The sequence below is a fragment of the Salvelinus fontinalis genome, chromosome 19 (assembly GCF_029448725.1).
Source record: "Salvelinus fontinalis isolate EN_2023a chromosome 19, ASM2944872v1, whole genome shotgun sequence".
Classification (NCBI taxonomy): Eukaryota; Metazoa; Chordata; class Actinopteri; order Salmoniformes; family Salmonidae; genus Salvelinus; species Salvelinus fontinalis.
The window spans coordinates 54,758,737-54,784,151 of record NC_074683.1 but is presented as its reverse complement, the minus strand read 5'-3'; the positions used below and the strand labels follow the sequence as shown (position 1 = coordinate 54,784,151).

General features: G+C 45.2%; 1 protein-coding gene across 1 annotated transcript in view; it reads left to right on the top strand.

Moving 5' to 3' along the window:
- si:ch211-45c16.2 (mitogen-activated protein kinase kinase kinase 13) overlaps positions 1–25,415 on the top strand; it is a 151,789-nt gene that overhangs the window by 53,081 nt on the left and 73,293 nt on the right. Inside the window, exons 2-4 of the mRNA XM_055871958.1 lie at positions 2,405–3,100; positions 10,087–10,270; positions 18,214–18,405. Coding sequence (XP_055727933.1) covers positions 2,476–3,100; positions 10,087–10,270; positions 18,214–18,405 — 1,001 coding nt within the window. The 5' untranslated portion in view covers positions 2,405–2,475. The remainder of the gene's footprint in view (positions 1–2,404; positions 3,101–10,086; positions 10,271–18,213; positions 18,406–25,415) is intronic.

The following is a 25,415-nucleotide window of genomic DNA, read 5'->3' as shown; positions in this document are numbered from 1 at the left end:
TAGTAGTTATTACAGGAATTATAGGACTATTTCTCTCTATGCGATTTGTATTTCATATACCTTTGACTATTGGATGTTCTTATAGGCACTTTAGTATTGCCAGTGTAACAGTATAGCTTCCGTCCCTCTCCTCGCTCCTACCTGGGCTTGAACCAGGAACACATCGACAACAGCCACCCTCGAAGCAGCGTTACCCATGCAGAGCAAGGGGAACAACTACTCCAAGTCTCAGAGCGAGTGATGTCACCGATTGAAATGCTATTAGCACGCACCCCGCTAACTAGCTAGCCATTTCACATCGGCTACACCAGTCTAATCTCGGGAGTTGATAGGCTTGAAGTCATAAACAGCAGAGCTGCTGGCAAAACGCAGAAAGTGCTGTTTGAATGAATGCTTACGAGCCTGCTGGTGCCCACCATCGCTCAGTCAGACTGCTCTATCAAATCATAGACTTAGTTATAACATAATAACACACAGAAATACGAGCCGTAGGTCATTAATATGGTCCAATCCGGAAACTATCATCTCGAAAACAAGACGTTTATTCTTTCAGTGAAATACGGAACCGTTCCGTATTTTATCTAACGGGTGGCATCCATCAGTCTAAATATTCCTGTTACATTGCACAACCTTCAATGTTGTGTCATAATTACGTAAAATTCTGGCAAATTAGTTCGCAAAGAGCCAGGCGGCCCAAACTGTTGCATATACCCTGACTCTGCGTGCAATGAACGCAAGAGAAGTGAGACAATTTCACCTGGTTAATATTGCCTGCTAACATGAATTTCTTTTAACTAAATATGCAGGTTTAAAAAAATATACTTCTGTGTATTGATTTTAAGAAAGGCATGGATGTTTATGGTTAAGTGCATTCGTGCAACGGCTGTGCTTTTTTCACAAATGCACTTTTGTTAAATCATCCCCCGTTTGGCGAAGTTGGCTGTCTTTTGTTAGGAAGAAATAGTCTTCACACAGTTCGCAACGAGCCAGGCGGCCCAAACTGCTGCATATACCCGGACTCTGTTGCACAGAACGCAAGAGAAGTGACACAATTTCCCTAGTTAAAATAAATTCATGTTAGCAGGCAATATTAACTAAATATGCAGGTTTAAAAATATATACTTGTGTATTGATTTTAAGAAAGGCATTGATGTTTATGGTTAGGTACACATTGGTGCAAGGACAGTGCTTTTTCAAGAATGCGCTTGTTAAATAACCCGTTTGGCAAAGTAGGCTGTGATTCAATGATAAATTAACAGGCACCGCATCGATTATATGCAACGCAGGACACGCTAGATAAACTAGTAATATCATCAACCATGTGTAGTTAACTAGTGATTATGTGAAGATTGATTGTTTTTTATAAGATGCGTTTAATGCTAGCTAGCACCTTACCTTGGCTCCTTGCTGCACTCGCATAACAAGTAGTCAGCCTGCCACGCAGTCTCCTCGTGGAGTGCAATGTAATCGGTGTCCAAAAATGCCAATTACCGATTGTTATGAAAACTTGAAATCGGCCCTAATTAATCGCCCATTCCGATTAATCGGTCGACCTCTAGTCTCTAGAGCCTAGTATGGGGATTATGGAACTGCACATGGGGACAAAGATTGTACTTTTTGGAGAAATGTCCTCTGGTCTGATGAAACAAAAATAGAACTGTTTGACCATAATGACACATCAGTCAGGAAGTTAAATCTTGGTCGCAAATGGGTCTTCCAAATGGACAATGACCCCAAGCATATTTCCAAAGTTGTGGCAAAATGACCTAAGGACAACAAGGTCAAGGTATTGGAGTGGCCATCACAAAGCCCCGACCTCAATCCCATAGAAAATTTGTGGGCAGAACTGAAAAAGCGTTTGCGAGCAAGGAGGCCTACAAACCTGACTCCTGACCAGCTCGGTCAGGAGGAATGGGCCAAAATTCACCCAACTTCTTGTGGGAAGCTTGTGGAAGGCTACCCGAAACGTTTGACCCAAGTAAAACAATTTAAAGGCAATGCTACCAAATACTAATTGAGCGTATGTAAACTTCTGACCCACTGGGATTGAGATGAAAGAAATAAAAGCTGAAATAAATCATTCTCTCTACTATTATTCTGACATTTCACATTCTTAAAATAAAGTGGTGATCCTAACTGACCTAAAACAAGTAATTTTTACTAGGATGAAATGTCAGGAATTGTGAAAAGCTGAGTTTAAATGTATTTGGCTAAGGTGTATGTAAACTTCCGCCTTCAACTGTATTTACACAGTGTTGTAATGATGTACTCCCTCTCTCTCTCCCTGTCTTTCTGTCTGTCTGTCTCCCTGTCTGTCTGTCTGTCTGTCTGTCTGTCTGTCTCTCTGTCTGTCTCTCTGTCTCTCTGTCTCTCTGTCTCTCTGTCTCTCTCTCTCTCTCTGCAGGTGACTCCCTGAATTCAGAGAACCGCTCCTGTCAGGAACGGCTTCTCTCTGTCCGCGTCGCTGGGCAGCCCATGCTCCCGCAGTGCACCATGGGTAGCTCTCCAGAGGTGCTGTCATGGGCGTCGTGCCCCAGCCTGCTTGTTGGCAAGCTGAAGGAGGAGCTAAAGAACACTGTGGTGGGGGACAGCGTTAAGAAAGCTTCCTCTCCCAACACGCCAGCCCCTCCCCTTCCTCTACCCCCCCAGATCATCACAGATCTGGCTCCTCCCACACACCTCCTGGTTCCCCTGGTGATGCTCGCCCCACCCCCAGGCCAGAACGAGGAGGCTATGCTGGGCACCAGCCCACCAATCACAGCGCTCAGTGAGGACTCTGGGCGGGAGCAGAGACACTTTGACAACAGCGTGCTCCAATTTCAGGAGCACGAGGAGGCGGAGTCACCGGCGTCATGTGACCAGGAGGGGTGTGGCAGCGGGGGGGAGGGGGAGGGGACAAGGGAGGGGTTATGTCCCATACACCAACACCACCCTGGGTCTGGAACCCACAACCACCCTCACCCCCATGATGACATCAAACTGCACTTCCATAGAGCACCGGGAGGGGGGGGGTTCTTGGAGGGCCTGTTCGGCTGTCTGAGACCCGTCTGGAACATCATAGGGAAGACCTACAGCACCGAATACAAGCTGCAGCAACAAGGTACACACTGCCTACTACTCATTGCAGATGTCAGGGTGAACTGTGGCTAGAGGTGAAATCCTATCCCTCAGAGTGAACTGGAGGTAGAGGTGAAATCCTATCCCTCAGAGTGAACTGGAGGTAGAGGTGAAATCCTATCCCTCAGAGTGAACTGGAGGTAGAGGTGAAATCCTATCCCTCAGAGTGAACTGGAGGTAGAGGTGAAATCCTATCCCTCAGAGTGAACTGGAGGTAGAGGTGAAATCCTATCCCTCAGAGTGAACTGTGGCTAGAGGTGAAATCCTATCCCTCAGAGTGAACTGGAGGTAGAGGTGAAATCCTATCCCTCAGAGTGAACTGGAGGTAGAGGTGAAATCCTATCCCTCAGAGTGAACTGGAGGTAGAGGTGAAATCCTATCCCTCAGAGTGAACTGGAGGTAGAGGTGAAATCCTATCCCTCAGAGTGAACTGGAGGTAGAGGTGAAATCCTATCCCTCAGAGTGAACTGGAGGTAGAGGTGAAATCCTATCCCTCAGAGTGAACTGGAGGTAGAGGTGAAATCCTATCCCTCAGAGTGAACTGGAGGTAGAGGTGAAATCCTATCCCTCAGAGTGAACTGGAGGTAGAGGTGAAATCCTATCCCTCAGAGTGAACTGTGGCTAGAGGTGAAATCCTATCCCTCAGAGTGAACTGGAGGTAGAGGTGAAATCCTATCCCTCAGAGTGAACTGGAGGTAGAGGTGAAATCCTATCCCTCAGAGTGAACTGGAGGTAGAGGTGAAATCCTATCCCTCAGAGTGAACTGGAGGTAGAGGTGAAATCCTATCCCTCAGAGTGAACTGGAGGTAGAGGTGAAATCCTATCCCTCAGAGTGAACTGGAGGTAGAGGTGAAATCCTATCCCTCAGAGTGAACTGGAGGTAGAGGTGAAATCCTATCCCTCAGAGTGAACAGGAGGTAGAGGTGAAATCCTATCCCTCAGAGTGAACTGGAGGTAGAGGTGAAATCCTATCCCTCAGAGTGAACTGGAGGTAGAGGTGAAATCCTATCCCTCAGGGTGAACTGTGGCTAGAGGTGAAATCCTATCCCTCAGAGTGAACTGGAGGTAGAGGTGAAATCCTATCCCTCAGAGTGAACTGGAGGTAGAGGTGAAATCCTATCCCTCAGAGTGAACTGGAGGTAAGGGTTTAATCCTATCCCTCAGAGTGAACAGGAGGTAGAGATGAAATCCTATCCCTCAGAGTGAACTGGAGGTAGAGGTGAAATCCTATCCCTCAGAGTGAACTGGAGGTAGAGGTGAAATCCTATCCCTTAGAGTGAACTGGAGGTAGAGGTGAAATCCTATCCCTCAGAGTGAACTGGAGGTAGAGGTGAAATCCTATCCCTCAGAGTGAACTGGAGGTAGAGGTGAAATCCTATCCCTCAGAGTGAACTGGAGGTAGAGGTGAAATCCTATCCCTCAGAGTGAACTGTAGGTAGAGGTGAAATCCTATCCCTCAGAGTGAACTGGAGGTAGAGGTGAAATTCTATCCCTCAGAGTGAACAGGAGGTAGAGGTGAAATCCTATCCCTCAGAGTGAACTGGAGGTAGAGGTGAAATCCTATCCCTCAGAGTGAACTGGAGGTAGAGGTGAAATCCTATCCCTCAGAGTGAACTGGAGGTAAGGGTGAAATCCTATCCCTCAGAGTGAACAGGAGGTAGAGGTGAAATCCTATCCCTCAGAGTGAACTGGAGGTAGAGGTGAAATCCTATCCCTCAGAGTGAACTGGAGGTAGAGGTGAAATCCTATCCCTCAGAGTGAACAGGGGCTAGAGGTGAAATCCTATCCCTCAGAGTGAACTGGAGGTAGAGGTGAAATCCTATCCCTCAGAGTGAACTGGAGGTAGAGGTGAAATCCTATCCCTCAGAGTGAACTGGAGGTAGAGGTGAAATCCTATCCCTCAGAGTGAACTGGAGGTAGAGGTGAAATCCTATCCCTCAGAGTGAACTGGAGGTAGAGGTGAAATCCTATCCCTCAGAGTGAACTGGAGGTAGAGGTGAAATCCTATCCCTCAGAGTGAACTGGAGGTAAGGGTGAAATCCTATCCCTCAGAGTGAACAGGAGGTAGAGGTGAAATCCTATCCCTCAGAGTGAACTGGAGGTAGAGGTGAAATCCTATCCCTCAGAGTGAACTGGAGGTAGAGGTGAAATCCTATCCCTCAGAGTGAACTGGAGGTAAGGGTGAAATCCTATCCCTCAGAGTGAACAGGAGGTAGAGGTGAAATCCTATCCCTCAGAGTGAACTGGAGGTAGAGGTGAAATCCTATCCCTCAGAGTGAACTGGAGGTAGAGGTGAAATCCTATCCCTCAGAGTGAACTGGAGGTAGAGGTGAAATCCTATCCCTCAGAGTGAACTGGAGGTAGAGGTGAAATCCTATCCCTCAGAGTGAACTGAGGCTAGAGGTGAAATCCTATCCCTCAGAGTGAACTGGAGGTAGAGGTGAAATCCTATCCCTCAGAGTGAACTGGAGGTAGAGGTGAAATCCTATCCCTCAGAGTGAACTGGAGGTAGAGGTGAAATCCTATCCCTCAGAGTGAACTGGAGGTAGAGGTGAAATCCTATCCCTCAGAGTGAACTGGAGGTAGAGGTGAAATCCTATCCCTCAGAGTGAACTGGAGGTAGAGGTGAAATCCTATCCCTCAGAGTGAACTGGAGGTAGAGGTGAAATCCTATCCCTCAGAGTGAACTGGAGGTAGAGGTGAAATCCTATCCCTCAGAGTGAACTGGAGGTAGAGGTGAAATCCTATCCCTCAGAGTGAACTGGAGGTAGAGGTGAAATCCTATCCCTCAGAGTGAACTGGAGGTAGAGGTGAAATCCTATCCCTCAGAGTGAACTGGAGGTAGAGGTGAAATCCTATCCCTCAGAGTGAACAGGAGGTAGAGGTGAAATCCTATCCCTCAGAGTGAACTGGAGGTAGAGGTGAAATCCTATCCCTCAGAGTGAACTGGAGGTAGAGGTGAAATCCTATCCCTCAGAGTGAACAGGAGGTAGAGGTGAAATCCTATCCCTCAGAGTGAACTGGAGGTAGAGGTGAAATCCTATCCCTCAGAGTGAACTGGAGGTAGAGGTGAAATCCTATCCCTCAGAGTGAACAGGAGGTAGAGGTGAAATCCTATCCCTCAGGGTGAACTGGAGGTAGAGGTGAAATCCTATCCCTCAGAGTGAACTGGAGGTAGAGGTGAAATCCTATCCCTCAGAGTGAACTGGAGGTAGAGGTGAAATCCTATCCCTCAGAGTGAACTGGAGGTAGAGGTGAAATCCTATCCCTCAGAGTGAACTGGAGGTAGAGGTGAAATCCTATCCCTCAGAGTGAACTGGAGGTAGAGGTGAAATCCTATCCCTCAGAGTGAACTGGAGGTAGAGGTGAAATCCTATCCCTCAGAGTGAACTGGAGGTAGAGGTGAAATCCTATCCCTCAGAGTGAACTGGAGGTAGAGGTGAAATCCTATCCCTCAGAGTGAACTGGAGGTAAAGGTGAAATCCTATCCCTCAGAGTGAACTGGAGGTAGAGGTGAAATCCTATCCCTCAGAGTGAACTGGAGGTAGAGGTGAAATCCTATCCCTCAGAGTGAACTGGAGGTAGAGGTGAAATCCTATCCCTCAGAGTGAACAGGAGGTAGAGGTGAAATCCTATCCCTCAGAGTGAACTGGAGGTAGAGGTGAAATCCTATCCCTCAGAGTGAACTGGAGGTAGAGGTGAAATCCTATCCCTCAGAGTGAACAGGAGGTAGAGGTGAAATCCTATCCCTCAGAGTGAACTGGAGGTAGAGGTGAAATCCTATCCCTCAGAGTGAACTGGAGGTAGAGGTGAAATCCTATCCCTCAGAGTGAACAGGAGGTAGAGGTGAAATCCTATCCCTCAGGGTGAACTGGAGGTAGAGGTGAAATCCTATCCCTCAGAGTGAACTGGAGGTAGAGGTGAAATCCTATCCCTCAGAGTGAACTGGAGGTAGAGGTGAAATCCTATCCCTCAGAGTGAACTGGAGGTAGAGGTGAAATCCTATCCCTCAGAGTGAACTGGAGGTAGAGGTGAAATCCTATCCCTCAGAGTGAACTGGAGGTAGAGGTGAAATCCTATCCCTCAGAGTGAACTGGAGGTAGAGGTGAAATCCTATCACTCAGAGTGAACAGGAGGTAGAGGTGAAATCCTATCCCTCAGAGTGAACTGGAGGTAGAGGTGAAATCCTATCCCTCAGAGTGAACTGGAGGTAAAGGTGAAATCCTATCCCTCAGAGTGAACTGGAGGTAGAGGTGAAATCCTATCCCTCAGAGTGAACTGGAGGTAGAGGTGAAATCCTATCCCTCAGAGTGAACAGGAGGTAGAGGTGAAATCCTATCCCTCAGAGTGAACAGGAGGTAGAGGTGAAATCCTATCCCTCAGAGTGAACTGGAGGTAGAGGTGAAATCCTATCCCTCAGAGTGAACTGGAGGTAGAGGTGAAATCCTATCCCTCAGAGTGAACTGGAGGTAGAGGTGAAATTAGTAACATTAGTAACATGTCTGTCTGTCTGTCTGTCCTCTCTAGACATGTGGGAGGTCCCATTAGTATCATGTCTGTCTGTCTGTCTGTCCTCTCTAGACATGTGGGAGGTCCCATTAGTATCATGTCTGTCTGTCTGTCTGTCTGTCCTCTCTAGACATGTGGGAGGTCCCATTAGTATCATGTCTGTCTGTCTGTCTGTCTGTCCTCTCTAGACATGTGGGAGGTCCCATTAGTAACATGTCTGTCTGTCTGTCTGTCTGTCCTCTCTAGACATGTGGGAGGTCCCATTAGTATCATGTCTGTCTGTCTGTCTGTCCTCTCTAGACATGTGGGAGGTCCCATTAGTAACATGTCTGTCTGTCTGTCCTCTCTAGACATGTGGGAGGTCCCATTAGTATCATGTCTGTCTGTCTGTCCTCTTTAGACATGTGGGAGGTCCCATTAGTATCATGTCTGTCTGTCTGTCCTCTCTAGACATGTGGGAGGTCCCATTAGTATCATGTCTGTCTGTCTGTCCTCTCTAGACATGTGGGAGGTCCCATTAGTATCATGTCTGTCTGTCTGTCCTCTCTAGACATGTGGGAGGTCCCATTAGTAACATGTCTGTCTGTCTGTCCTCTCTAGACATGTGGGAGGTCCCATTAGTAACATGTCTGTCTGTCTGTCCTCTCTAGACATGTGGGAGGTCCCATTAGTAACATGTCTGTCTGTCTGTCTGTCTGTCTGTCTGTCCTCTCTAGACATGTGGGAGGTCCCATTAGTAACATGTCTGTCTGTCTGTCCTCTCTAGACATGTGGGAGGTCCCATTAGTAACATGTCTGTCTGTCTGTCTGTCCTCTCTAGACATGTGGGAGGTCCCATTAGTAACATGTCTGTCTGTCTGTCCTCTCTAGACATGTGGGAGGTCCCATTAGTAACATGTCTGTCTGTCTGTCCTCTCTAGACATGTGGGAGGTCCCATTAGTATCATGTCTGTCTGTCTGTCCTCTCTAGACATGTGGGAGGTCCCATTAGTAACATGTCTGTCTGTCTGTCTGTCTGTCCTCTCTAGACATGTGGGAGGCCCCATTAGTATCATGTCTGTCTGTCTGTCCTCTCTAGACATGTGGGAGTCCCCATTAGTATCATGTCTGTCTGTCTGTCCTCTCTAGACATGTGGGAGTCCCCATTAGTATCATGTCTGTCTGTCTGTCCTCTCTAGACATGTGGGAGTCCCCATTAGTATCATGTCTGTCTGTCTGTCCTCTCTAGACATGTGGGAGGTCCCATTAGTATCATGTCTGTCTGTCTGTCTGTCCTCTCTAGACATGTGGGAGGTCCCATTAGTAACATGTCTGTCTGTCTGTCTGTCTGTCCTCTCTAGACATGTGGGAGGTCCCATTAGTATCATGTCTGTCTGTCTGTCCTCTCTAGACATGTGGGAGGTCCCATTAGTAACATGTCTGTCTGTCTGTCCTCTTTAGACATGTGGGAGGTCCCATTAGTATCATGTCTGTCTGTCTGTCCTCTCTAGACATGTGGGAGGTCCCATTAGTAACATGTCTGTCTGTCTGTCCTCTCTAGACATGTGGGAGGTCCCATTAGTAACATGTCTGTCTGTCTGTCCTCTCTAGACATGTGGGAGGTCCCATTAGTAACATGTCTGTCTGTCTGTCCTCTCTAGACATGTGGGAGTCCCCATTAGTATCATGTCTGTCAGTCTGTCCTCTCTAGACATGTGGGAGTCCCCATTAGTATCATGTCTGTCTGTCTGTCTGTCCTCTCTAGACATGTGGGAGTCCCCATTAGTATCATGTCTGTCTGTCTGTCCTCTCTAGACATGTGGGAGGTCCCATTAGTATCATGTCTGTCTGTCTGTCCTCTCTAGACATGTGGGAGGTCCCATTAGTAACATGTCTGTCTGTCTGTCCTCTTTAGACATGTGGGAGGTCCCATTAGTATCATGTCTGTCTGTCTGTCCTCTCTAGACATGTGGGAGGTCCCATTAGTATCATGTCTGTCTGTCTGTCCTCTCTAGACATGTGGGAGGTCCCATTAGTATCATGTCTGTCTGTCTGTCTGTCCTCTCTAGACATGTGGGAGGTCCCATTAGTAACATGTCTGTCTGTCTGTCTGTCTGTCCTCTCTAGACATGTGGGAGGTCCCATTAGTAACATGTCTGTCTGTCTGTCCTCTCTAGACATGTGGGAGGTCCCATTAGTATCATGTCTGTCTGTCTGTCTGTCTGTCTGTCTGTCTGTCTGTCTGTCCTCTCTAGACATGTGGGAGGTCCCATTAGTAACATGTCTGTCTGTCTGTCCTCTCTAGACATGTGGGAGGTCCCATTAGTATCATGTCTGTCTGTCTGTCTGTCTGTCTGTCTGTCTGTCTGTCTGTCTGTCTGTCTGTCTGTCTGTCTGTCTGTCTGTCTGTCTGTCTGTCTGTCCTCTCTAGACATGTGGGAGGTCCCATTAGTAACATGTCTGTCTGTCTGTTCTCTCTAGACATGTGGGAGGTCCCGTTTGAGGAGATCTCGGAGCTGCAGTGGTTGGGCAGCGGGGCTCAGGGGGCTGTCTTCCTGGGGAAGCTCCATGGCAATGAGGTGGCCATCAAGAAGGTCCGTGAGCAGAAAGAGACAGACATCAAACACCTGAGGAAGCTCAAACACCCCAACATCATCAGCTTCAAGTAGGTTCACAACCCCTAACACAGACCCAACACCATCAGCTTGAAGTAGGTCCACAACCCCTAACACAGACCCAACACCATCAGCTTGAAGTAGGTCCACAACCCCTAATACAGACCCAACATCATCAGCTTGAAGTAGGTCCACTACCCCTAATACTGACCCAACACCATCAGCTTGAAGTAGGTCCACTACCCTGAATGACCCAACACCATCAGCTTGAAGTAGGTCCACTACCCCTAATACAGACCCAACATCCTCGGCTTCAAGTAGGTCCACAACCCCTAATAGTAACCCAACACCATCAGCTTGAAGTAGGTCCACTACCCTGAATGACCCAACACCATCAGCTTGAAGTAGGTCCACTACCCCTAATAGTAACCCAACATCATCAGCTTGAAGTAGGTCCACTACCCTGAATGACCCAACACCATCAGCTTGAAGTAGGTCCACTACCCCTAATACTGACCCAACACCATCAGCTTGAAGTAGGTCCACTAACCCTGAATGACCCAACACCATCAGCTTGAAGTAGGTCCACTACCCTGAATGACCCAACACCATCAGCTTGAAGTAGGTCCACTACCCCTAATACTGACCCAACACCATCAGCTTGAAGTAGGTCCACTACCCCTAATACTGACCCAACACCATCAGCTTGAAGTAGGTTCACTACCCCTAATACTAACCCAACACCATCAGCTTCAAGTAGGTTCACTACCCTGAATGACCCAACACCATCAGCTTGAAGTAGGTCCACTACCCCTAATACTAACCCAACACCATCAGCTTGAAGTAGGTCCACTACCCTGAATGACCCAACACCATCAGCTTGAAGTAGGTCCACTACCCCTAATACTAACCCAACACCATCAGCTTGAAGTAGGTCCACTACCCCTAATACTGACCCAACACCATCAGCTTGAAGTAGGTCCACTAACCCTGAATGACCCAACACCATCAGCTTGAAGTAGGTCCACTACCCCTAACACAGACCCAACACCATCAGCTTCAAGTAGGTCCACTACCCCTAATACTGACCCAACACCATCAGCTTGAAGTAGGTCCACTAACCCTGAATGACCCAACACCATCAGCTTGAAGTAGGTCCACTACCCCTAACACAGACCCAACATCATCAGCTTGAAGTAGGTCCACTACCCCTAACACAGACCCAACACCATCAGCTTGAAGTAGGTCCACTAACCCTGAATGACCCAACACCATCAGCTTGAAGTAGGTCCACTAACCCTGAATGACCCAACACCATCAGCTTGAAGTAGGTCCACTACCCCTAATACTAACCCAACACCATCAGCTTGAAGTAGGTCCACTACCCTGAATGACCCAACACCATCAGCTTGAAGTAGGTCCACTACCCCTAACATAGACCCAACATCATCAGCTTGAAGTAGGTCCACTACCCCTAACACTGACCCAACATCATCAGCTTGAAGTAGGTCCACTACCCCTAATACTGACCCAACACCATCAGCTTGAAGTAGGTCCACTACCCCTAATACTAACCCAACACCATCAGCTTGAAGTAGGTCCACTACCCCTAATACTGACCCAACACCATCAGCTTGAAGTAGGTCCACTAACCCTGAATGACCCAACACCATCAGCTTGAAGTAGGTCCACTACCCCTAATAGTAACCCAACATCATCAGCTTGAAGTAGGTCCACTACCCTGAATGACCCAACACCATCAGCTTGAAGTAGGTCCACTACCCCTAATACTAACCCAACACCATCAGCTTGAAGTAGGTCCACTACCCCTAATACTGACCCAACATCATCAGCTTGAAGTAGGTCCACTACCCCTAATACTAACCCAACACCATCAGCTTGAAGTAGGTCCACTACCCCTAATACTGACCCAACACCATCAGCTTGAAGTAGGTCCACTACCCCTAATACTGACCCAACATCATCAGCTTGAAGTAGGTCCACTACCCCTAATACTGACCCAACACCATCAGCTTGAAGTAGGTCCACTACCCCTAATACTGACCCAACACCATCAGCTTGAAGTAGGTCCACTACCCCTAACACTGACCCAACACCATCAGCTTGAAGTAGGTCCACTAACCCTGAATGACCAGTCCCCGAAGGAAATTGCAGAATTGCGTAAAGTTCTGTTTCAAGGAAAATAGATTAAAAGGGAAACGAGCAGCTCTCGTCGTCGATAAACTATATATTGATAACCAGTTGTTCAGAGACACAAAGACTACTCCATGGCTATTTTAAACATTACAAAGTTCTTATAGACGAGGAAAATAATGAAACAATTCTAGCCCGGTTATGGATTGTAATAATACAACAAAAAAATATATAGCTTTTCTATAAATCTTCAAATATAACTAATTGGAACTCAAAAGCACTAATTCAACATGGTGAAGATATAAACTCAGTCAACAGAAGACACAGTATGTGTGGATGGTGTGTGTTTATGTTTGGGAAAGTGTGGCGTTGAGTGAGAAAGGAAATGGTTGCATATCCCAGAACCAATGTATTGCTGTGAGCGGGGGTGTGAGAGAGCTTTCAATGTTGTTCAGATGATGGATATACTTTTTAGAATGAATTATACGTCTTATTTATTTATTGTCCTATCATGGTAACATAACCCCTCACACTAGACTACTGCCATAACCCCTCACTAGACTACTGACGTAACCCCTCACACTAGACTACTGCCATAACCCCTCACTAGACTACTGACGTAACCCCTCACACTAGACTACTGTTATAACCCCTCACTAGACTACTGACGTAACCCCTCACACTAGACTACTGTTATAACCCCTCACACTAGACTACTGACATAACCCCTCACACTAGACTACTGACATAACCCCTCACACCAGACTACTGTTATAACCCCTCACACTAGACTACTGACATAACCCCTCCCACTATTCTAGCTATTAAAGGGCCAGTAGCCTATTCTAGCACTTAAAGGGCCAGTAGCCTATTCTAGCTATTAAAGGGCCAGTAGCCTATTCTAGCTCTTAAAGAGCCAGTAGCCTATTCTAGCTCTTAAAGGGTCAGTAGCCTATTTTAGCTCTTAAAGGGCCAGTAGCCTATTCTAGCACTTAAAGGGCCAGTAGCCTATTTTAGCACTTAAAAGGCCAGTAGCCTATTCTAGCTCTTAAAGGGCCAGTAGCCTATTCTAGCTCTTAAAAGGCCAGTAGCCTATTCTAGCTCTTAAAGGGCCAGTAGCCTATTCTAGCTCTTAAAGAGCCAGTAGCCTATTCTAGCTCTTAAAAGGCCAGTAGCCTATTCTAGCTCTTAAAGGGCCAGTAGCCTATTCTAGCACTTAAAGGGCCAGTAGCCTATTTTAGCTCTTAAAAGGCCAGTAGCCTATTATAGCTCTTAAAGGGCCAGTAGCCTATTCTAGCTCTTAAAGGGCCAGTAGCCTATTCTAGCTCTTAAAGGGCCAGTAGCCTATTCTAGCTCTTAAAGAGCCAGTAGCCTATTCTAGCTCTTAAGGGGCCAGTAGCCTATTTTAGCTCTTAAAAGGCCAGTAGCCTATTCTAGCTCTTAGAGGGCCAGTAGCCTATTCTAGCTCTTAAAGGGCCAGTAGCCTATTCTAGCTCTTAAATGGCCAGTAGCCTATTCTAGCTCTTAAATGGCCAGTAGCCTATTCTAGCTCTTAAAGGGTCAGTAGCCTATTCTAGCTCTTAAAAGGCCAGTAGCCTATTTTAGCTCTTAAAGGGTCAGTAGCCTATTCTAGCTCTTAAAGGGTCAGTAGCCTATTCTAGCTCTTAAAGGGTCAGTAGCCTATTCTAGCTCTTAAAGGGCCAGTAGCCTATTCTAGCTCTTAAAGGGCCAGTAGCCTATTCTAGCTCTTAAAGGGCCAGTAGCCTATTCTAGCTCTTAAAGGGTCAGTAGCCTATTCTAGCTCTTAAAGGGCCAGTAGCCTATTCTAGCTCTTAAAGGGTCAGTAGCCTATTCTAGCTCTTAAAGGGTCAGTAGCCTATTCTAGCTCTTAAAGGGCCAGTAGCCTATTCTAGCTCTTAAAGGGTCAGTAGCCTATTCTAGCTCTTAAAGGGCCAGTAGCCTATTCTAGCTCTTAAAGGGTCAGTAGCCTATTCTAGCTCTTAAAGGGTCAGTAGCCTATTCTAGCTCTTAAAGGGCCAGTAGCCTATTCTAGCTCTTAAAGGGTCAGTAGCCTATTCTAGCTCTTAAAGGGTCAGTAGCCTATTCTAGCTCTTAAAGGGTCAGTAGCCTATTCTAGCTCTTAAAGGGTCAGTAGCCTATTCTAGCTCTTAAAGGGTCAGTAGCCTATTCTAGCTCTTAAAGGGTCAGTAGCCTATTCTAGCTCTTAAAGGGTCAGTAGCCTATTCTAGCTCTTAAAGGGCCAGTAGCCTATTCTAGCTCTTAAAGGGTCAGTAGCCTATTCTAGCTCTTAAAGGGCCAGTAGCCTATTCTAGCTCTTAAAGGGTCAGTAGCCTATTCTAGCTCTTAAAGGGCCAGTAGCCTATTCTAGCTCTTAAAGGGTCAGTAGCCTATTCTAGCTCTTAAAGGGCCAGTAGCCTATTCTAGCACTTAAAGGGCCAGTAGCCTATTTTAGCTCTTAAAAGGCCAGTAGCCTATTATAGCTCTTAAAGGGCCAGTAGCCTATTCTAGCTCTTAAAGGGCCAGTAGCCTATTCTAGCTCTTAAAGGGCCAGTAGCCTATTCTAGCTCTTAAAGAGCCAGTAGCCTATTCTAGCTCTTAAAGGGCCAGTAGCCTATTTTAGCTCTTAAAAGGCCAGTAGCCTATTCTAGCTCTTAGAGGGCCAGTAGCCTATTCTAGCTCTTAAAGGGCCAGTAGCCTATTCTAGCTCTTAAATGGCCAGTAGCCTATTCTAGCTCTTAAAGGGTCAGTAGCCTATTCTAGCTCTTAAAAGGCCAGTAGCCTATTTTAGCTCTTAAAGGGTCAGTAGCCTATTCTAGCTCTTAAAGGGTCAGTAGCCTATTCTAGCTCTTAAAGGGTCAGTAGCCTATTCTAGCTCTTAAAGGGCCAGTAGCCTATTCTAGCTCTTAAAGGGCCAGTAGCCTATTCTAGCACTTAAAGGGCCAGTAGCCTATTTTAGCTCTTAAAAGGCCAGTAGCCTATTATAGCTCTTAAAGGGCCAGTAGCCTATTCTAGCTCTTAAAGGGCCAGTAGCCTATTCTAGCTCTTAAAGAGCCAGTAGCCTATTCTAGCTCTTAAAGGGCCAGTAGCCTATTTTAGCTCTTAAAAGGCCAGTAGCCTATTCTAGCTCTTAGAGGGCCAGTAGCCTATTCTAGCTCTTAAAGGGCCAGTAGCCTATTCTAGCTCTTAAATGGCCAGTAGCCTATTCTAGCTCTTAAAGGGTCAGTAGCCTATTCTAGCTCTTAAAAGGCCAGTAGCCTATTTTAGCTCTTAAAGGGTCAGTAGCCTATTCTAGCTCTTAAAGGGTCAGTAGCCTATTCTAGCTCTTAAAGGGTCAGTAGCCTATTCTAGCTCTTAAAGGGCCAGTAGCCTATTCTAGCTCTTAAAGGGCCAGTAGCCTATTCTAGCTCTTAAAGGGTCAGTAGCCTATTCTAGCTCTTAAAGGGCCAGTAGCCTATTCTAGCTCTTAAAGGGTCAGTAGCCTATTCTAGCTCTTAAAGGGTCAGTAGCCTATTCTAGCTCTTAAAGGGCCAGTAGCCTATTCTAGCTCTTAAAGGGTCAGTAGCCTATTCTAGCTCTTAAAGGGCCAGTAGCCTATTCTAGCTCTTAAAGGGTCAGTAGCCTATTCTAGCTCTTAAAGGGTCAGTAGCCTATTCTAGCTCTTAAAGGGCCAGTAGCCTATTCTAGCTCTTAAAGGGTCAGTAGCCTATTCTAGCTCTTAAAGGGTCAGTAGCCTATTCTAGCTCTTAAAGGGTCAGTAGCCTATTCTAGCTCTTAAAGGGTCAGTAGCCTATTCTAGCTCTTAAAGGGTCAGTAGCCTATTCTAGCTCTTAAAGGGTCAGTAGCCTATTCTAGCTCTTAAAGGGCCAGTAGCCTATTCTAGCTCTTAAAGGGTCAGTAGCCTATTCTAGCTCTTAAAGGGCCAGTAGCCTATTCTAGCTCTTAAAGGGTCAGTAGCCTATTCTAGCTCTTAAAGGGCCAGTAGCCTATTCTAGCTCTTAAAGGGTCAGTAGCCTATTCTAGCTCTTAAAGGGTCAGTAGCCTATTCTAGCTCTTAAAGGGTCAGTAGCCTATTCTAGCTCTTAAAGGGTCAGTAGCCTATTCTAGCTCTTAAAGGGCCAGTAGCCTATTCTAGCTCTTAAAGGGTCAGTAGCCTATTCTAGCTCTTAAAGGGCCAGTAGCCTATTCTAGCTCTTAAAGGGTCAGTAGCCTATTCTAGCTCTTAAAGGGCCAGTAGCCTATTCTAGCTCTTAAAGGGTCAGTAGCCTATTCTAGCTCTTAAAGGGCCAGTAGCCTATTCTAGCTCTTAAAGGGTCAGTAGCCTATTTTAGCTCTTAAAGGGTCAGTAGCCTATTCTAGCTCTTAAAGGGCCAGTAGCCTATTCTAGCTCTTAAAGGGCCAGTAGCCTATTCTAGCTCTTAAAGGGTCAGTAGCCTATTCTAGCTCTTAAAGGGCCAGTAGCCTATTCTAGCTCTTAAAGGGTCAGTAGCCTATTCTAGCTCTTAAAGGGCCAGTAGCCTATTCTAGCTCTTAAAGGGCCAGTAGCCTATTCTAGCTCTTAAAGGGCCAGTAGCCTATTGTAGCTCTTAAAGGGTCAGTAGCCTATTCTAGCTCTTAAAGGGCCAGTAGCCTATTCTAGCTCTTAAAGAGCCAGTAGCCTATTCTAGCTCTTAAAGAGCCAGTAGCCTATTCTAGCTCTTAAAGGGCCAGTAGCCTATTCTAGCTCTTAAAGGGTCAGTAGCCTATTCTAGCTCTTAAAGGGCCAGTAGCCTATTCTAGCTCTTAAAGGGTCAGTAGCCTATTCTAGCTCTTAAAGGGTCAGTAGCCTATTCTAGCTCTTAAAGGGCCAGTAGCCTATTCTAGCTCTTAAAGGGTGTTGGGTGTACATTTCAAGTTCAATTACAGAATTATTCTGCAGTTATTCTATTGCTATTTATTCTGTTACCAATCAAATGTACATGTTAATAATAGTGTCTTCTGATTACAATTATTACGTCTCATATTTTAACTAAATGAAATTTATTAGCTTCCAAAATGTAAATCGGTATATCTAGTGGTCTTATAACACATTCTGATTGAATGGCTTGTCCTGCACTTTGTAAAAACCCAGAGTGCATGTTGGGAAAATATTTTGATTCCTTTCTAAACATAGCAATGTGAATACAAAGAGGACTCGGTAATAGGTGAAGTGAAAAAAAGTTCAGTCGTCATTCAAAGGCAAGAGCGGTGTGAATACAAAGAGAACTGAGTTCTTTGGCTTTTTTTTTTTACCCAGAGTTCACTTTAAAAAGGACTGAGATCTGATATTTTAAAGGGGACTATATGTGAACACTCCCTGAGCACATCAGGCAGAACTATTGTTTGAGGAGTTGCTACAGGAGTTTTTGCTGTTGTCTGATTTGGAGTTGTACCCTATAATCATGGAAAATATGGACTTGAACATGCTTTTCAGTCTGGTACTAGGCTTAATCTGTGTCTAGGAAATCCGCCCTAAATGTCTCTCAGTATCGCCCTTCTGTTGTGCACCCCGGCTCCGTGCTGTTGTACCATTATGGTGTACTGTGTCACATCTTTTTTACTTTGTAACTCAACCTCTCTTCTCCTCTTCTCGTCCCTCTCCTCCCTCTCTTGTCTCTCTCCTCTCTTCTCCTCCTCTCCTCCCTCTCCTCTCTCTCCTCCTACTCGTCCCTCTCCTCCCTCTTGTCTCTCTCTCCTCTCCTCCCTCTCCTCCCTCTCCTCTCTCTCCTCCTTCTCGTCCCTCTCCTCCCCTCTTGTCTCTCTCTCTTCCCTCTCCTCCCTCTCTTGTCTCTCTCCTCTCCAGGGGTGTGTGCACACAGGCTCCGTGCTACTGTATCTTAATGGAGTATTGTTCCCAGGGCCAGCTCTATGAGGTTCTGAGGGCCGGAAGGAAGGTGACCCCCAGACTGCTGGTGGACTGGGCCTCAGGGATCGCCTCTGGGATGAACTACCTGCACCTCCACAAGATTATACACAGAGACCTCAAGTCCCCCAAGTGAGTGTCCATATCCCAACCCTCCCCCAACCTCCCCCAACCCTCCCCCAACCCTCCACAAGATCATACACAGAGACCTCAAGTCCCCCAAGTGAGTGTCCATATCCCAACCCTCCCCTAACCCCCCCCTAACCCTCCCCCAACCCTCCCCCAACCCCCCCCTAACCTACCCCTCCCCCACCCCCCTACACAGAGACCTCAAGTCCCCCAACCCTAACCCTACCCTTTTTTAGGTCTTTCTCACATCGGCTGTGGAGGGTGTGATCACACAGTTGTCTGGAACAGCTGGTGCTCTCATGCATGTTACAGTGTTACTTGCCTCGAAGCGAGCATAGAAGTTATTTTGCTCGTCTGGTAGGCTCGTGTTACTGAGCAGCTCTCGGTTGTGCTTCCCTTTGTAGTCTGTAATAGTTTGCAAGCCCTGCCACATCCGTCGAGCGTCGGAGCCGGTGTTGTACAATTTGATTTTAGTCCGGTATTGACGCTTTTCCTGTTTGATGGTTCGTCGGAGGGCATAGTGGGATTTCTTATAAGCTTCCGGGTTAGAGTCCCGCCTCTTGAAAGCGGCAGCTCTGCCATTTAGCTCAGTGCGAATGTTGCCTGTAATCCATGGCTTCTGGTTGGGGTATGTACGTACAGCCACTGTGGGGACGACGACATCGATGCACTTATTGATTAAGCCAGTGACTGATGTGGTGTACTCCTCAATGCCATCGGAAGAATCCCGGAACATGTTCCAGTCTGTGCTAGCAAAACAGCACTGTAGCTTAGCATCTGCATCATCTGACCACTTTTTTACAGACTGAGTCACTGGTACTTCCTGCTTTAGTTTTAGCTTTTAAGCAGGAATCAGGATGATAGAGTTATGGTCAGATTTACCAAATGGAGGGCGAGGGGGAGCTTTGTACGTGTCTCTGTGTGTGGAGTAAAGGTGGTCCAGAGTTTTTTCCCCCTCTGGACATTTAACATGCTGATAGAAATGAGGATAGAACTGATTTGAAGTTTCCCTGCATTAATGTCCCCGGCCACTAGGAGCTCCACCTCTGTGTGAGCGCTTTCCTGTTTGCTTATGGTGGAATAACAGCTCATTGAGTGCGGTTTTAGTGACAGCATCGGTCTGTGGTGGTATGTAGACAGCTACGAAAAATATAGATGAAAACTCTCTATGTAGATAGTGTGGTCTACAGTTTATCATGAGATACTCTACCTCAGGCGAGCAAAACCTTGAGACTTCCTTAGATATCGTGCACCAGCTGTTGTTTACATAAATGTATAGGGCCCCACCCCGTGTCTTACCAGAGGCTGCTGTTCTATCCTGTCAATCTTAATGTCGTCGTTCAGCCACGACTCGGTGAAACATAAGATATTACAGTTTTTAATGTCCCGTTGGTAGGCTTTCAGTTCATCCCATTTATTTTACAGCGATTGACCGTTGGCTAACAGTACGCATGGCAAAAGCAGATTAGCCACTCGTTGCCTGATCCTCACAAGGCACCCCGATCTCTTTCCGTGAAATCTGTGTTTCTTTCTCCAGCGAATGATTGGGTTTAGGGCTTGTTCGGGTGTTTGGAGTATATCCTGTCTGACTCATTACTGTTATCCATTCCTGTGAACGGGTTTGGCAACTTATGATTCTTATCTTAAATCATGATGTTACATATAGAGGGAGGTTCTGTCAGATTGCTTTGTAAACAAATTAAAGAGAAAGTAGCTCTCTTCTTACAGACAGAGTGGTCAGCGGGATTAAACTCTGTTAGTCAGCAGGATTAAACTCTGTTAATCAGCAGGATTAAACTCTGTTAGTCAGCGGGATTAAACTCTGTTAGTCAGCGGGATTAAACTCTGTTAGTCAGCGGGATTAAACTCTGTTAGTCAGCGGGATTAAACTCTGTTAGTCAGCGGGATTAAACTCTGTTAGTCAGCAGGATTAAACTCTGTTAGTCAGCAGGATTAAACTCTGTTAGTCAGAGGTATTAAACTCTGTTAGTCAGCGGGATTAAACCCTGTTAGTCAGCAGGATTAAACTCTGTTAGTCAGCGGTATTAAACTCTGTTAGTCAGCGGGATTAAACTCTGTTAGTCAGCGGGATTAAACTCTGTTAGTCAGCGGGATTAAACTCTGTTAGTCAGCGGTATTAAACTCTGTTAGTCAGCGGGATTAAACTCTGATAGTCAGCAGGATTAAACCCTGTTAGTCAGCGGTATTAAACTCTGTTAGTCAGCGGTATTAAACTCTGTTAGTCAGCGGTATTAAACTCTGTTAGTCAGCGGTATTAAACTCTGTTAGTCAGCGGGGTTAAACTCTGTTAGTCAGCGGGATTAAACTCTGTTAGTCAGCGGGATTAAACTCTGTTAGTCAGCAGGATTAAACCCTGTTAGTCAGCGGTATTAAACTCTGTTAGTCAGCGTTATTAAACTCTGTTAGTCAGCGGGATTAAACTCTGTTAGTCAGCGGGATTAAACTCTGTTAGTCAGCGGGATTAAACTCTGTTAGTCAGCGGGATTAAACTCTGTTAGTCAGCGGGATTAAACTCTGTTAGTCAGCGGGATTAAACTCTGTTAGTCAGCGGGATTAAACTCTGTTAGTCAGCGGGATTAAACTCTGTTAGTCAGCGGGATTAAACTCTGTTAGTCAGCGGGATTAAACCCTGTTAGTCAGCGGTATTAAACTCTGTTAGTCAGCGTTATTAAACTCTGTTAGTCAGCGGGATTAAACTCTGTTAGTCAGCGGGATTAAACTCTGTTAGTCAGCGGGATTAAACTCTGTTAGTCAGCGGGATTAAACTCTGTTAGTCAGCGGGATTAAACTCTGTTAGTCAGCGGGATTAAACTCTGTTAGTCAGCGGGATTAAACTCTGTTAGTCAGCAGGATTAAACTCTGTTAGTCAGCAGGATTAAACTCTGTTAGTCAGCAGGATTAAACTCTGTTAGTCAGCAGGATTAAACTCTGTTAGTCAGCAGGAATAAACTCTGTTAATCAGCAGGATTAAACTCTGTTAATCAGCAGGATTAAACTCTGTTAGTCAACAGGATTAAACTCTGTTAATCAGCAGGATTAAACTCTGTTAGTCAGCAGGATTAAACTCTGTTAGTCAGCAGGATTAAACTCTGTTAGTCAGCAGGATAAAACTCTGTTAGTCAGCAGGATTAAACTCTGTTAGTCAGCAGGATTAAACTCTGTTAGTCAGCAGGATTAAGCTCTGTTAGTCAGCAGGATTAAACTCTGTTAGTCAGCAGGATTAAACTCTGTTAGTCAGCAGGATTAAACTCTGTTAATCAACGGGATTAAACTCTGTTAATCAGCAGTATTAAACTCTGTTAGTCAGCGGGATTAAACTCTGTTAGTCAGCAGGATTAAACTCTGTTAGTCAGCAGGATTAAACTCTGTTAGTCAGCAGGATTAAACTCTGTTAGCAGTATTAAACTCTGTTAATCAGCAGGATTAAACTCTGTCAGTCAGCAGGATTAAACTCTGCTAGTCAGCAGGATTAAACTCTGTTAGTCAGCAGGATTAAACTCTGTTAGTCAACAGGATTAAACCCTGTTAGTCAGCAGGATTAAACCCTGTTAGTCAGCAGGATTAAACTCTAAACTCTGTTAGTCAGCAGGATTAAACTCTGTCAATCAACAGGATTAAACCTAGTTAGTCAACAGGATTAAACTCTGTTAGTCAGCAGGATTAAACTCTGTTAGTCAGCAGGATTAAACCCTGTTAGTCAGCAGGATTAAACTCTGTTAGTCAGCAGGATTAAACTCTGTTAGTCAGCGGTATTAAACTCTGTTAGTCAGCGGTATTAAACTCTGTTAGTCAGCGGGATTAAACTCTGTTAGTCAGCGGGATTAAACCCTGTTAGTCAGCAGGATTAAACCCTGTTAGTCAGCAGGATTAAACTCTAAACTCTGTTAGTCAGCAGGATTAAACTCTGTCAATCAACAGGATTAAACCTAGTTAGTCAACAGGATTAAACTCTGTTAGTCAGCAGGATTAAACTCTGTTAGTCAGCAGGATTAAACCGTGTTAGTCAGCAGGATTAAACTCTGTTAGTCAGCAGGATTAAACTCTGTTAGTCAGCGGTATTAAACTCTGTTAGTCAGCGGTATTAAACTCTGTTAGTCAGCGGGATTAAACTCTGTTAGTCAGCGGGATTAAACTCTGTTAGTCAGCGGGATTAAACTCTGTTAGTCAGCGGGATTAAACTCTGTTAGTCAGCGGGATTAAACTCTGTTAGTCAGCGGTATTAAACTCTGTTAGTCAGCAGGATTAAACTCTGTTAGTCAGCAGGATTAAACTCTGTTAGTCAGCGGGATTAAACTCTGTTAGTCAGCAGGATTAAACTCTGTTAGTCAGCAGGATTAAACTCTGTTAGTCAGCAGGATTAAACTCTGTTAGTCAGCAGGATTAAACTCTGTTAGTCAGCAGGATTAAACTCTGTTAGTCAGCAGGATTAAACTCTGTTAATCAGCAGTATTAAACTCTGTTACTCAGCGGGATTAAACTCTGTTAGTCAGCGGTATTAAACTCTGTTAATCAGCAGGATTAAACTCTGTTAGTCAGCAGGATTAAACTCTGTTAGTCAGCAGGATTAAACTCTGTTAGTCAGCAGGATTAAACTCTGTTAGTCAGCAGGATTAAACTCTGTTAGTCAGCAGGATTAAACTCTGTTAATCAACAGGATTAAACCTAGTTAGTCAACAGGATTAAACTCTGTTAGTCAGCAGGATTAAACTCTGTTAGTCAGCAGGATTAAACCCTGTTAGTCAGCAGGATTAAACCCTGTTAGTCAGCAGGATTAAACTCTGTTAGTCAGCAGGATTAAACTCTGTTAGTCAGCAGGATTAAACTCTGTTAGTCAGCGGTATTAAACTCTGTTAGTCAGCGGTATTAAACTCTGTTAGTCAGCGGGATTAAACTCTGTTAATCAGCGGGATTAAACTCTGTTAGTCAGCGGGATTAAACATTGTTAATCAGCAGTATTAAACTCTGTTAGTCAGCGGGATTAAACTCTGTTAGTCAGCGGGATTAAACCCTGTTAGTCAGTGGGATTAAACTCTGTTAGTCAGCAGGATTAAACCCTGTTAATCAGCGGTATTAAACTCTGTTAGTCAGCGGGATTAAACTCTGTTAGTCAGCGGGATTAAACTCTGTTAGTCAGCGGGATTAAACTCTGTTAGTCAGCGGGATTAAACTCTGTTAGTCAGCGGGATTAAACTCTGTTAGTCAGCGGGATTAAACTCTGTTAGTCAGCGGGATTAAACTCTGTTAGTCAGCGGGATTAAACTCTGTTAGTCAGCGGGATTAAACTCTGTTAGTCAGCGGGATTAAACTCTGTTAGTCAGCGGGATTAAACTCTGTTAGTCAGCGGGATTAAACTCTGTTAATCAGCGGGATTAAACTCTGTTAGTCAACGGGATTAAACTCTGTTAGTCAGCAGGATTAAACTCTGTTAGTCAGCAGGATTAAACTCTGTTAGTCAGCAGGATTAAACTCTGTTAGTCAGCAGGATTAAACTCTGTTAGTCAGCAGGATTAAACTCTGTTAGTCAGCGGTATTAAACTCTGTTAGTCAGCAGGATTAAACTCTGTTAGTCAGCGGTATTAAACTCTGTTAGTCAACAGGATTAAACTCTGTTAGTCAGCAGGATTAAACTCTGTTAGTCAGCAGTATTAAACTCTGTTAGTCAGCAGGATTAAACTCTGTTAGTCAGCAGGATTAAACTCTGTTAGTCAGCGGTATTAAACTCTGTTAGTCAGCGGGATTAAACTCTGTTAGTCAGCAGGATTAAACTCTGTTAGTCAGCAGGATAAAACTCTGTTAGTCAGCAGGATTAAACTCTGTTAGTCAGCAGGATTAAACTCTGTTAGTCAGCAGGATTAAGCTCTGTTAGTCAGCAGGATTAAACTCTGTTAGTCAGCAGGATTAAACTCTGTTAGTCAGCAGGATTAAACTCTGTTAATCAACGGGATTAAACTCTGTTAATCAGCAGTATTAAACTCTGTTAGTCAGCGGGATTAAACTCTGTTAGTCAGCAGGATTAAACTCTGTTAGTCAGCAGGATTAAACTCTGTTAGTCAGCAGGATTAAACTCTGTTAGCAGTATTAAACTCTGTTAATCAGCAGGATTAAACTCTGTCAGTCAGCAGGATTAAACTCTGCTAGTCAGCAGGATTAAACTCTGTTAGTCAGCAGGATTAAACTCTGTTAGTCAACAGGATTAAACCCTGTTAGTCAGCAGGATTAAACCCTGTTAGTCAGCAGGATTAAACTCTAAACTCTGTTAGTCAGCAGGATTAAACTCTGTCAATCAACAGGATTAAACCTAGTTAGTCAACAGGATTAAACTCTGTTAGTCAGCAGGATTAAACTCTGTTAGTCAGCAGGATTAAACCCTGTTAGTCAGCAGGATTAAACTCTGTTAGTCAGCAGGATTAAACTCTGTTAGTCAGCGGTATTAAACTCTGTTAGTCAGCGGTATTAAACTCTGTTAGTCAGCGGGATTAAACTCTGTTAGTCAGCGGGATTAAACCCTGTTAGTCAGCAGGATTAAACCCTGTTAGTCAGCAGGATTAAACTCTAAACTCTGTTAGTCAGCAGGATTAAACTCTGTCAATCAACAGGATTAAACCTAGTTAGTCAACAGGATTAAACTCTGTTAGTCAGCAGGATTAAACTCTGTTAGTCAGCAGGATTAAACCCTGTTAGTCAGCAGGATTAAACTCTGTTAGTCAGCAGGATTAAACTCTGTTAGTCAGCAGGATTAAACTCTGTTAGTCAGCGGTATTAAACTCTGTTAGTCAGCGGTATTAAACTCTGTTAGTCAGCGGGATTAAACTCTGTTAGTCAGCGGGATTAAACTCTGTTAGTCAGCGGGATTAAACTCTGTTAGTCAGCGGGATTAAACTCTGTTAGTCAGCGGGATTAAACTCTGTTAGTCAGCGGTATTAAACTCTGTTAGTCAGCAGGATTAAACTCTGTTAGTCAGCAGGATTAAACTCTGTTAGTCAGCGGGATTA